This window comes from Vipera berus (genome assembly GCF_964194415.1).
Source record: "Vipera berus genome assembly, chromosome: 4".
In the NCBI taxonomy this organism is placed as follows: domain Eukaryota; kingdom Metazoa; phylum Chordata; class Lepidosauria; order Squamata; family Viperidae; genus Vipera; species Vipera berus.
The window spans coordinates 52,896,704-52,910,992 of NC_138206.1; the positions used below are offsets into that span (position 1 = coordinate 52,896,704).

At 40.3% G+C, this 14,289-nt stretch overlaps 1 protein-coding gene across 1 annotated transcript in view; it reads right to left on the bottom strand.

The window, feature by feature from the left end:
- Positions 1-5,213: 5,213 nt before the first annotated feature.
- The window catches only part of PAXBP1 (PAX3 and PAX7 binding protein 1), a 34,414-nt gene continuing 25,338 nt past the window's right edge, over positions 5,214-14,289 (bottom strand). Inside the window, exons 14-18 of the mRNA XM_081326932.1 lie at positions 13,381-13,457; positions 13,203-13,269; positions 12,010-12,156; positions 10,297-10,451; positions 5,214-6,227 (exon numbers count right to left, since the gene is read on the bottom strand). Of these exons, the coding sequence (XP_081183058.1) occupies positions 6,125-6,227; positions 10,297-10,451; positions 12,010-12,156; positions 13,203-13,269; positions 13,381-13,457 (549 nt within the window). The 3' untranslated portion in view covers positions 5,214-6,124. The remainder of the gene's footprint in view (positions 6,228-10,296; positions 10,452-12,009; positions 12,157-13,202; positions 13,270-13,380; positions 13,458-14,289) is intronic.

The window sequence follows — 14,289 nt, forward strand, 5'->3', positions numbered from 1 at the left end:
TGCATATGCAGTAAGGATTAACTCACGATTTGGCTCTAGATATAACGAGTAGTGAATAGTCTGCTTCAAATACCTTAATACTCGTTTAGCTGATTGCCAGTGTCTAACAGTTGGATTATTGTTGTACCTAGCTAATTGATTTACACAGTAAGAAATATCAGGTCTAGTCCAATTACTCAGATACATAAGACTTCCTATCAAAGATTGGTACATAGTCTTATCAAATACAGGACTCTCAACATTAGTGTCCTTAAAATCCATAGCCATCGGAGTTTTAGCTGGTTTACACATTTCCATATTGTATCTCTTTAATAACTGAGATATTTTACTGGCTTGTGACACCTTAAAACCCCTATTCGTTTTCACAATATCTAACCCCAAATAGTGGCTTATTTCCCCAAGATTTCTAATTGTGAATTTAGTTTGCAATCTTGAAATGATAGTTTGTGCTTCTAACTCAGTTTTTGTTATTATTGCAATATCATCTGTGAATAATAAAATAAAAGATAATGCTCCGTTGTGTTCTCTTCTAAACAAACAAGGATCAGCATTACTGGCTACAAAACCTATTGCACTTAACTCATTAACTAAACATGTATTACACTCATAGCCTGATTGTTTCAATCCATAGAGGCTTTTCTTTAATTCCCAACAATCATGGTCTCTATCACTGGTCAATCCTGGTGGTATTCTTAAATAAATAGTATGTTGCAATGGAGCATGTAGATATGCAGTTTCAACATCTACATGATTAACCATATATTGGTTTTTAGCCGCCCATACTAAAGCTGCTCTTAAAGTAGTCGCCCTTAGACTGGGTGCAAACACTTCGTCATAATCCTCAGTAGTTTGGGCAAAACCTTGTGCAACCAAACGTGCCTTATGGGTTACAGTCCCGTCTACACCTTTCTTTAACTTATATATCCATTTACAACCTATAGCTTGCTCACCAGGTGGCAGTTTTGCTTTCTGATAAACCTTAAGATTCTGCAAAGACTTCAACTCCCTGTTCATTGCAGCTTTCCATGATGCTTGTTCTTTTTCAGGATACATCCTGATCTCATCATAGTTAGATGGCTCTACACTAACTTGACATATTATACTAGCTTCATAGCGATCAGGTGGATGTCTGATACGCATTGAACGCCAAGGAATTACAGGGTTTTGAGTTTCTGACTCCTTTCCTTCCTCTGATTCCTCTTTTATCTCCCCTATCTCCTCTTCATCTTTTATATTTACAGGAGATGCATTATCATTACTAGTTACGTTATCAGAGGAGTCCTCAAACACTAGAGGATCAGTATTAACAGTTACTTGCTCTAACCTATCCCAACCAACGTGCTCAAGGAATTTTGCACTAGCACTGTTATATACATTAGTTGTGCCTCGTTCCCAGAAACGATAGGATCTGTGGTTAGCTTCGTAACCTACGAAGTATAATTGCCTAGCCCTATGTTGGCCTTTACTCCTGAGTTGTGCAGGAATGTGGACCCAAGCTGGGGTGCCAAATGTGTGCAGGTAATCAAGGTTTGGTCTTCTACCATGCCATATAGTATATGGTATTTTACCAGTAGAAGTATTAACAACTATATTCAGAACATGGTTTGCACATTTTGCTGCCTCCCCCCACAGTCTATCTGTTAAGCCAGAATCTCTTAACATGGTTCTCATCATGGCTTGTAACGTTTGCCCACGTCTCTCAACAAATGCATTATGTTGAGGTCTATAAGGGGCTGAATGTTTATGCTCAATGCCAGCTGATTGTAGCATATCAACAAAGCGCTTATTTGTAAATTCAGTACCATTATCAGTAATTATGCACTGAACCTTTCTCTTTGTTTTTCTCTCCACGAACTTCAGCCAGTTTGCAAATTGTTGGAAAGTATCTGCCTTTGACTTAAGCAGATAACAAAAACCATAACGAGAGTAGTGGTCCAATATACTTAAAATATAACATGACCCTCCTAAACTTGGTTTCATGGGTCCAATTAAATCAGCAAACACAACTTCCAAAGGTACAGTTGTTTTGAAGCTGTTTATCCTGTTTGCCGGACTTGCCTTACTCTTTTCCTGATTACAGGCATTGCAATTCAAATACTTACTACATGGCTTCAGTTTAACTCCCTCTACTAATTCCACTGTTTTACGTAGTGAGTTAAAGTTTACATGCCCTAACCGCCTATGCAATAAATGTATACATTCATCATGTGGCTTCTTGTTCTCACATATTGAGTTAGCTTTAACTGTACTAACCTGGTTACTTGTGAGAACGAATAAACCATTTTTCAAATTAGCAGTTACACAGGTTCCATTCCTCTCAATAGTGCATTGCTCCCCTCTGAATGTTACCACAAACCCAACTTTAACCAATTCCCTTACAGATAACAAGTTGAATCTTAGTTTAGGTATATATAACATAGGTAACTGTTCATCAATGCATGGACAATAGGAATTACCTTCACCAGAGGCCTTCATCCTCCAACCGTTTGCTAGTGAAACATATTGGTTGCTGTTTTTCATAGTAATAAACCTCTTTTTCACTTTAGTAATGCATTGTGAAGCCCCACTATCAACAACCCACAATTCATTATTTCTGGATGTTGGTTCACCAGAAATAGCCAAACCAATGCTCTTTTTAGCCTTCCCACTGCTATTTGCATTCTGTTTTTTACCCTTTCTACAGAATTTGGCTATATGCCCTCTAGCCCCACAAGAATAACATTTCTTGACGTTGTAAGCAGTGGTGAATGGCTGCTCCTCTTGTAGCTGTGTCTCTCTCAGCTGGTCTCTGTCACGCCTCCTTCTGGACTCTTCCAGCAGTCTCCCAGTAATGTTGGTCAATGTCAGTTCCTCTCTGGTCAGGACTTCCAAAGAAGAAACATACTCATCATAACTCTCATCCAAAGATGACAGAATAATGTAGACCTGATGCAACTCTGAAAAAATCAGCTCCTTTTCATGAAGCTCTTGAAAAATTGCTTTCATGTAATTTAAATGGGTCAGCATATCTCCATTCTTCTGCAGACGAGCCCTAAACAGCTTACGTGTAAGGTGTATATGTGCACCCACACTGTCACGAACATAAAGCCTTCGCAAAACATCCCACCACCTAGCAGCAGACTCCTCACCACGAATATGGACAAGCTGCTGGTCATTCAGTGTTAGTCCAATAATGCAAAGAGCTTTCTCGTTGCTACGTTTAAAGTTGTCTAGCTTCTTTGCATCCTCTTCGTCATCTGGATCCCAAGCAGTAGTATCTGGTGGGTTATTTACAACAGCCCATAGTCCTTCCTTGCGCAAAAGCAAGCAGCATTTCGTGGACCAGGAAACATAGTTTGTCCCATCCAACCGGGTTATCCAGGAGATGCCTGACAACAGTTCTTGTGCCATTTTACACCAAATACAAACTCAGCTAGGAATACTGTGTGTACTTACTCTCAGTACAGGCCTGGGCCCATAACCAGTGTTATGGAATTTATTGTGCAGGGTCTCCTTGTGCTACCAAAGAGTTGCACAGACAAGGAAGGGTACTGAGAGCAGTAAAAGTCACACACAGAAATACACTGAGTTCTAAAAGCAAAAAGTATTTTACTTTGAGGTGGTGTAAAAACAAAAATGCACAGTCAAAAATAAACAGTCCAAGTCACAAAGTCTTCTTACCGGTCCAGAGGTCAATACACAGTTTAGGTTACAACAGTAGTAAACCAACAGCAGAGCAAAAACAGTAATAGTAGAGATCAGTGAATTCAGAGAGAGAGAGAAGCTACGTTCCTAGCTTCCTCTTATGGCCATGAGAACACTTACACACCCATTGGCCAATTAACAACTTAAAGACATAGCATTATGGTTAATATATTTTCAACCCAACATTGTAGGCTAGCACCATATGCCTAACACAAGCCACCGCCGTCCGGAGACCTGCCGAAGTTTGGGGAGGTGCGCGCGCACCTCCCCAAACCTCCCCAAACGTCGGCAGGTCTCCGGACCTCCGCGCCCTGCCTGCCTGCTTCTTTCCGAGACCTGCCGACGTTTGGGGAGGTTTGGGGAGGTGCGCGCCTCCCCAAACGTCGGCAGGTCTCCGGACCTCCGAGCCCTGCCTGCCTGCTTCTTTCCGCAGCGGAAAGAAGCAGGCAGGCAGGGCGCGGAGGTCCGGATACCTGCCGACGTTTGGGGAGGTTTGGGGAGGTGCGCGCAAACCTCCCCAAACTTCGGCAGGTCTCCGGACGGCGGCGGCTTGGGAGAGGTGCGCGCGATCCTGGAAGCACCGAAGCCTCGGCCGCGCGCAAGTCCTCGGTAAGCTCCGGGCGGTCACTTGCTTCGCGTCTCCTGAGGGAAGGGGGGGGCGACTGGAGCGGGCGTGTTTCCTCGCCTGCTGGGCGCCGCGATTTGCCCGGGGAACGCGCGGGCCCCGAATGGCAGCGTGGAGCGAGGAAGCGGACAGCCAGGGCTTCCCCGAGAGCCGCGGCCACACAGGGTATTCCTGTGTATTCAGGCTTGCAAAATGGCGGATCGAGCCTCTGCTGGCGGCAGAGGCTTGCAGAGCGCGGATCCAGCCTCCGCCGGTGGCGGAGGCTTGCAGAACGGCGGATCGGCTTATACTCGAGTCAATAACTTTTTCCAGTTTTTGGGGGTGAAATTGGGGGTCTCGGCTTATACTCGAGTCGGCTTATACTCAAGTATATACAGTACTTTTTCTTGCAACTGTATCAGCCTTCATGATATGTTTGCCTGCCAGTGGCAAAACTCTGCTGCTGAATAACATTGGATACATTGCAGGCATTGCAAAGAAAATTTAATTGCTGATGATGTTACCTAGTTTGGATAATGAAATGTCTGCAAGAAAACAAACAAGCTCAGAGTACACCAAGGACCTTTCAAATTGCTGTAAGTTTTCCTTCCCTTTCAATGTTCTACGAGAGGCTTAGTAAACAGATATTGTTAATATGTATGACATCCCAACATAAATAATGCCAATAATTTATCGATATAGATTGTATTTTCATATTCTCAGGTATATTAATTCTATTCACATAAAAAATATGGAAACAGACTTCTTCCTTACCTTTCCTCTCTGAGAGAGGAAAATCATTGCAAATTGTCCACATTGCATTTTATTGATGTCTGCTGCCACTATGGTGATATTAACTGCAATTGGCTTGATGCCATTTGGGGATAATGATCGAAAATAATCATGGTAAGGAATTCAGAAATAATTTAGTGTCCAAAAGGCAAACTGTACATTTAATATTTTCTTTCCATCACATGACAAGACCATGATAAAGTACGATAATTTGGTAGCCCATTTCTTTTTTCAGGTACAAAGGACTACATATCAAGATAAAATCAAGGATATCTACAATGACAACATTCTTCTCAATTCAAACTAAACTTAGGAGCAAGCCATGACAACCAAAAAGTTAGTCTTAAACAATCCAAGTAACTTTGGAAAATTTAATGATCACAGGATATAAAATCCTATGGACATTGTGGGGTTTAAAATCATGTTATGAGAAAACACATTCCAAAGAGTTAATTTGGAAAAAAAATACAATTTAGTTGCTCCCAAAATAAAAATCTAACTTGTATGGCACAAATAATTTCACCTGAAATATAATTTATCGGGTAACTGGAACTGTGACTGCAGGTTTTTTATCTAAATTTTAAGAATATTACTTTATGATCAATATGTGTATTTTTAACAACAAAGAATTATTTGGGAAGTTTGTTTACTGACACAAGGCCATACACATTATGTAGTTGTGACCAATTCCAGCAAACAAAGTTTACTTTAAAAGGTAGCATTTCAAATACATAACTATGGAGGTATAAATATCTGAAATCATCAATTCATTTTATCATACAGAATTTCTTTCCTATTGTGAAATTAACTGAATAGATGGTCATCATGGGATACAAAAGTGTTTGTAAACAAAATGTATGTGAAAAATCCTGGCTTTCACTTTTTCACAAAATCAACACTAATAACATACGATGTATTTAAGAATGCACTTTGTCTTAAAAACAATCTTTTACAATTTAAGAAAACTTTACATATATACAAAATTACAGTTCAGGAATGATTTTATATTATAGTATTAATTGACACAATTTTATTTCCCATCACCTAAGTTTTTAACTCTTTCACATTATGATCATTTGCTACTGTAAAAGCATGGTCCAGTGCTCGAATACTTGATAGAAGTTTTATTATCTGTTTTATATGTTCCCTACAAAATAAAAGAAAAAAAAATCAGATTGTTAAAAAAAAACCCAGGCAAAGTACAGATGTATCTACCGTATTTGGCAAATGTGCAATACAAGTATACCAAATAAATCATATAACAGTAGTTAAGACATTCACAAAGCCTCATACCTACAATGACCATGGAGAGCACAATTCAGAATAGATTCAGCATTATACCTCCAGCAACAATTTGTTCCAAAAGGTTTAGAATTTTAAACATGCTTGTTTGCCCTAATTTATTTTAAATGTGTGCCCACAAAACAATTACCTAATGTAGAAAAAGGACACCGCTCTGCTGACATGTGATGAATCAGCAATATGACCTATCAAACAAATGTCAACCAAATGAAGAATCTTTGACACTGTCTTTTTTATGTTCTACATGAAATTGGTTTGAAGACCACCTAGAAATCATACTTGGTCAAAAATAAGCATTCAGCTTGTTGACTGCTGCATGGCACTATGACCACATTATACCCATCTTGCAAGCAAGGGTCTATGTTGATTATCAGTAGCTTTTTGGGTGCAGTTCAAAGTAAAAGTGGTTGTCTTATAAATTCCTGTATTGCTTGGTGTTCATGTACCTGCAGGCCACCTACTGTATCCTGAGTCTACTGTCAGGATAGCCCTCCAACCAAAATTACCAGTGGTGCCACGCTTCCATTAGATGGCAGGACTGAGGCTAGAAATTACTGCCCCTTCTTCATGGCACCAATACTCTGGAACAATCTTCAAATGTAAACTAGATTGGTTTCCCTGGTAACAGTTTTCAGAAGTAAAAATCAAGCCTTTCTGGAGGGCTTTGGGGAAGGATTGTTTGATGATCTGGGAGGGGGCTCACCAACTATTGTCCCCCTCATGGTCCGATCATCACCTCCTGCGGTTGGTCTTCTGCTATACCACCCCCCGCTGCTGGGCTGCGGAACTGACCAGGTGATTCCGCCCCAGGCGCCTAATGGATCTGGAACGGTTCCAGACGGCGCTTGGGTCTATACCTATCACCCTCGCTTACAGCCCAACCGACGCCTTGGTGGATGCCTGGGAAAGGGCTGCCACCAAGGCGCTCGACCGTGTTGTACCCTTGCGACCCCTGACCCGGTGCAGATCCCGGTGGGGTCCATGGTTTTCTGTGGAGCTCCGGGAGATGAAGCGTCGGAGACGAGGTCTAGAGAGCTGTTGGAGAGCCAGCCGGTCTGAGTCTGATCGATTGCGGTTAAGAACCTTTACGGGATCTTATCTCACGGTGATGAGGACAGAGAAGTTACTTCGCTGCCCTCATCACGTCCGCAGATAATCGCCCGGCCACCCTGTTTAGGGTGACTCGCTCCCTCCTTAATCAGGAGGTGAGGGAGGAGCCCTTGCAGGGGCGGGCCGAGGAGTTTAGCTATCATCTGATGGACAAAATCGCTCAGATTCGAGCTGGTTTGGATTCTCACTGGGCAGAGACTGACGGGGAAGAATCGAGCGGTCTAGAGAATGTTACCTGGAGTGAATTCGATCCTGTGACCCCAGATGAGGTGGAAAGGATCATGAGGAGACTGAGTTCCGCCACGTGTTTATTGGACCCGTGCCCCTCCTGGCTGGTATATGCAGCCCGGGAGGAGACACGAGGCTGGTTCCAGGCAGTAATAACTGCTTCTTTGAGGGAGGGTACCTTCCCTGCCGCCTTGAAGGAGGCGGTGGTGAGGCCCCTCCTCAAGAAGCCTGCCCTGGACCCGGCTATTTAATCAACTATCGTCCGGTCTCCAACCTTAGCTTTCTTGCGAAGGTGGTTGAGAGCGTGGTGGCACTTCAGCTCCCTCTGTTCCTGGAGGAAGCTGATTATCTGGACCCGTACCAATCGGGTTTCAGGCCCGGGTACAGCACGGAGACAGCATTGGTCGCGCTGGTGAATGATCTCTGCCGGGCTCGGGACTGGGGTTGTTCCTCTGTCCTAGTCCTATTAGGCCTCTCAGCGGCTTTTGATACCATCGACCATGGTATCCTACTGCGGCATCTCAGGGGGTTGGGAGTGGGGGGCACTGTTTTACAGTGGTTCTCCTCCTACCTCCTGGGCCGCTCGCAGTCGGTGTTGACGGGAGGGCAGAGGTCCACCCTGAGGCCTCTCGTTTGTGGAGTTCCTCGGGTCGGTCCTCACTCCCCTCTTGTTCAACATCTATATGAAGCCACTGGGTGAGCTCATTCATGGTTTCGGGGTGGGGTATCATCAGTATGCTGATGATACCCAGCTTTTTCTTTCCACCCTGAACCAACCCAGTGATGCCCTTGACGTGATGTCCCGTTGCCTGGAGGCGGTCCAGGTCTGGATGGGGAGAAACAGGCTTCATCTCAATCCTGCCAAAACTGAGTGGCTGTGCATACCGGCATCTCAGACTAACCAATCTTTTCCATCGTTAACTATGGGGGGTGAGGTGTTACCCCCGGTTGATAGGGCCCCCAACTTGGGCGTCCTCCTGGATTCACGGCTTAGTTTGGAAGATCATATAGGAGCTGTGGCCAGGGGGGCTTTTGCCCAGGTTCGCCTGGTGCGCCAGTTACGGCCCTATCTGGACTGAAATGCCCTACGCACAGTCACCCATGTGCTCGTGACCTCCCGGCTATACTACTGCAATGCTGTCTACATGGGGCTGCCCCTGAGGACCACTCGGAGGCTTCAGCTGGTGCAGAATGCAGCCGCGCGAGTTGTGATGGGAGTCTCCTGATACTCCCACGTAACACCTCTTCTCCGCGAGCTGCATTGGCTTCTAGTTGCCCTCCGGGTGAGATTCAAGGTGCTGGTAATGACCTATAAAGCCCTAAATGGCACGGGCCCGGATTATCTGAGGGAGCACCTGCTGCCAGCGTCAATTTCCCATCATCCTGTGTGCTCCCACAGTTAGGGCCTCCTCAGGGTACTGCCAGTCAAGGATTGCCGACGGGCGATCCCCAGGGGGAGGGTGTTCTCTGTGGGCGCGCCTGCCCTATGGAATCAACTGCCAACGGAACTCCGGACTGCCCCCGACCTTCGTTCATTTCGCCGGGACCTAAAAACCTGGCTCTTTGAGCTATCTGGTCTGGACTGAGTGGTTTTAATGTTTTTAAATTGTGATTTTAATTTTTTGGGGGGGCTAGACTTAATTTAATTTTATTTTAATTTTATATTGTATTGCTTTTAAATTTTGCCTTGTAAACCGCCCGAGTCCTTCGGGAGTAGGGCGGTATATAAACCAAATAAATAAAATAAATAAATATTGATACTGGTACTTTGATTTTGCTGAATCCTTTAGTATGTTCTTGGAATGATGTGTGTTCTGGTTTTACTACACAATGTTATACTGTACTGTAAATTTATTAAATCTGATAAGAATCGGTGATACAAGAATAAATGATCATTATAAAAATGGCTCGAGGATTTTATATATTTTCTTTGACCATTTTGGATCATATAACAATGAAACAGGAGAAGCGCAACCCTACTGCCTATGTTTCTGCTAGCTGCAAGATTCATCGATCATGCTACCTTTTTAGGAAATGGGACTTGGGAGGTGTTGCACTTGATTGTATGTGGCAGTGTTCCTAGAAGTATAGAAGAAGTAAGTACTGGAGTTTTAGGTTTGAATCAATTTCTTATGATGCCCCGCTTTCTCTCCACTGACACCAAGATGTTCTTAAAAACCCTGCACCATTGTCTGGATGGTATGAGCGCCTGGAATTATGCCTACTTGGCCATAGTTGCTGCCTTAATTAACATGAGTTAGAAGCTGCAAACTATAGAACTTCCAACGTAACTTGCTTCAATGTAATTAACCATTTTTTAATGTTTATGCCCTGACCAGTGTACACTTGAGGACCTCATGGCAGTGCAACAGAATGCAATTAATGTTGTAGTTTCTGGGCAACATATTTAATCTGTACATATTTTAATCTTGTATTTTATTTTTTAAATTTTATGTCATATAGTATGCCTTATTTTAATTGTGATGTTTCTGACATGAATAAACAAACATTTTAAATACTGTTGTTGCTTACATCGAATGATTCCAATCAACAAAACATTATTTAAAGTAGAGTACCTTGCATTTCTTTTTTCTACATCAGAGCTTCCAATGCTGTTTCGGTATATTTTATCAGCAAGGTGAACAAGGTATCTACAGAGATTTTCTAGATGAGATACTGTCTTATTTCCTTTAAGATTAGTGAACCATTGTTTAGGGAAGCAGTTAATTACCTAGAAAAAGATTATATGAAAAATAAAATTAATACAAAACAATCCTGTATAGAAAATAATACTATAAACTTAAAATAATACCTGGTGGTTTGTACAGTACACAAGGCAAGATTTTGAAAAAGTATGGCTAACTATAAAGTTTGATACTAGTCTGTGGCAATACCTGCCATCTTATTTTAACCTGAAATTGTTTCTTTAATATCAACTTCAGTGTTCACCTCAATTAATTAAATCTTTGATATATACAGAACAGGAAAAAAAATACTAATTGTAAGCTGATTTCCATATAGCTAGCAGTATAATAAAGCATTACATTAGAGGATTTGGAGAAGAAAAACTGACAATTTAATTTCAAGTGGTATGTAACACTTTATTTACAGCAATGCCAATTTCCAGTTACAAAATTTTTGAAGCAAAACATTCCACTTTCCACTCTTAAATACCCCTGCCTCCCACTCAGCACTTCTAAAATCAGGGAGCTGAAATTTGACTATTTTGATACTGAATTTTGTCAATATCATCTTGGGTCATTTGGGGAGGTTTTTCAAAGAAAAAAAGGATTTTCTTTTGGCTCCTGAGACTTCCTTCTACTCATTATATCCCTCCAAACCATGCAAAAGATAAAGGGAGAGGGGGAGAAACGGACTCCATCTTTTTCTCTGATGTCACATGTGACCTTCCAGCTGCTTTGGAGAACAAATTACTGTTACTGCTTAAAATTGTCCACCCATGGTCCCAGCAGTTTAGCAATAGCTGACCCCTTTTATATGCATGTGGTAACAATTCCATAAACTTAGCAGGAAAATATGGACTAGATTATCAACTGCCAGAGATCAGACATCTGCCATGGATAGTTCTTTTTATTGCTAGTGTACTGAAATTTTTAGTGGATCTTATTGTAAGCCATTTGGGAACTAATCTTGGATAAATAGCAGAGAATGGATGTAAAGTTGTAATACGTTAATTTTAGTTTTTGTACTTTTAACAGTAGTAAAAAAAAGATAAAGGAGTCTCTACGGATTTTACTCTGCTAGTTGTTGCTGACTATAGGAGGTGGTGCTCATCTTTGTTTCAAGGCCTTTGAACCTGTGCTGTCTGAAGACATTTCTGTGGTCATGTGACCAGCATGATGCTATGGAGAACTGGGGAAAGTAATGGGAGCTCATCCCATCATGTGGTACTTAGGTCTCAAATCTTGTGTGCTGGTTTTCCACCAACAAGCCCAGCAGCCACCATGCTGCCCATTAACAATAGTGCTAGAACAGAAATGGAAATTCAAGAAATTTTCTTGTAAAACAGTTTACTTTTTTTTGGTTTTGTTTTGCTCCTTTTGCAGCAACAGAAAATAGGATCCACTGGGCTCACTGTTGAATTTTAAGCTGAACATCAAGATCTGGGCTAATTGATGAACTTTATTGTTACATGTATATCTGAATACACTGATATTCAAATCCCTGCTACTGTCGCTACTATAATACACTGCCTCTGAGTATATAGGCAAGACTAAAAAGGATTTTTTTTAAAAAAATCAAGTGAAATTTAAAACATATTTACTTACACTTTGAGCTTTCTTAATGCTATCATCTCCATACTCAGAATTCTGGAAAGCCATAAGAATGTATCTATTTAGCAAACCATCTATCGATAATTCTTGTAATGTTCTGTTGGAGAATATTCCATACCATTGCAAAAAGTTTCCCAATAGCTATAGAAATAGAAAAAAAAATAACATAAATAACAAAGCAACAGAGCTGTATCAATATTTGCTGCTATTATTTGTAGTTAACACAGACATTTTAAATGAAATATTTATTGTAGAACCTATAAAAGCTAACAGCCGAAACTAAAATTTTCTCAGAGCTGTCTGAAAGAGCAATGTGCTACAATTTAATTGACAATGTCCCAGCAACAACCTGTTTGTGTAAAATGGTCAGCTATTAAACATGAAATATTATCAGTATCTGCTAGCAAAACAAAGTAGTAAATTAATTTGAATTATTTGTGATTCTATAATGGTCAATTTTAAAATCACATAGGCTGGTTAAATCAATAATTTATTCCTACTAGGAAATACCAACCTAAGTTCTGATTTCCAGAATTAAAAGGTAAAAAAAGTATAATCTACAATTAAAAATTAAAAATCTACAATTTTACTTATGCAGGGACGAATATAATTTTTAAATCTGTTTTTAACTTTTGTATTTTTGTTTTTAATCACCCTGTAAACCGCCCTGAGTCCTTCAGGAAAGGTCGGTATATAAATGTAATAAAATAAAATAAATAATAAAATAAATTGATAAATAAGGAGCTGCTGTGTTCCAGGTAAATTCATTGTGTAATAGTAGTTACAAATATCCTCTACTTTGTTAAAGTGACTTTTTGGTTATATTTGATATATTTTGAATGTAAATACTTTTATATTTAGTTTTTCATGTTTCAGGTATAGAATGTCATTTCCAAATCCATCTATTTTGCCTATGCAATATTCTCAATCAAACTGTATGTAATATTGATTCATTGCTCTTTTCACTGCGTGATGGGAAACTGCAACTCAGAAAGCTTTAGTTGTGTGCATAGCTTTACAGAATCACAGCCTTTTGGTATAATTCATACTAAAGATTAGCTAAATTTCATAGTGATACAAGATCTCAAAGGTAATGGGGTTCCAATCCACTTCACTTCACTCCAACACCAAGCAAATCAACTCATCCAAAAATCAGTTGGATTAGTTTTATTTCTTTGTTACTTTACCTTAACTGAAGACCAAAACTGGCGCTGGAAAAACAAGTAAGGACCAGAGTTCTTGTTCTCTAAAACACTGAAATAGAAGAGATGTTTCAATAAGCATAGAAGAGTTGTCAACATGTTACATTATTACAAGGGTAAATGATTCCGAAATGGAATAAACAAACTAGACTAGAAACTTTACCTTTTGGGATAAAGTGGCATGAACACATCATCATCTAGTGTCCGCCTCATTCTAAGTAAGAGGGCTTTGAGTAATGTCTGAAAGTTAATATAAATTATGTTAAAACAATATTTCATAATGCATTTTAGCACAAACTAGACCAAGTATTCTTCTGTTCATTAGCTGTACATTATTCTCATTAAGAAGCCACTTTAACAGTATTTTCCATTAAGGTTTTTCATAGAAATTAGTAGAGATTTCATCTAAGATGGGCACTTTGTTCTCACTACAGGTAATCCTCAGCATATGACCATTTGTTTAACAACTGTTCAAAGTTACAACAGTGCTGAAAAAAATGTCTTATAATCAGTCCCAGTCATGATTAAAATTTGGTTGCTTGGCAACTCGCACATATTTACAACAGTTGCAATGTCCCAGGGTCATGTGATCACAATTTGGGACCTTCCCAGGAGGCTTCCAAGAAGCAAAGTAAATGAGGCAAGCCAGATTCACTTAATGACAATGTAAGTCCCTTAACGACTACAGCAAAAGGTTGTACATTTAATAATAATAATAATAATAATAATAATAATAATAATAATAATAATAATAATAATAATAATAATAATTTATTTATTCACATCCCACTTTTCATAGCACTTCCTCTTTCTAATTTCCCAACAAATACCCTGTGCAGGTTTTATTAAGAGGGACTGGCCCAAATCACCCAGCACATTTTCATGTGTGGGTGTCCAGTATCTTAGCACCACATCACACATATCTCACTTTTTTGTTCTGGAACTCAAGGGGGCATATAGAGAAATCACAATCTATTTCCTTTGCATGGATGTTAAGATTCAAATCACTAAGTTACTCTTCTATTCCCCACACCCAAATTACTCATATGTGAAGCAAGAATATATCCTATCT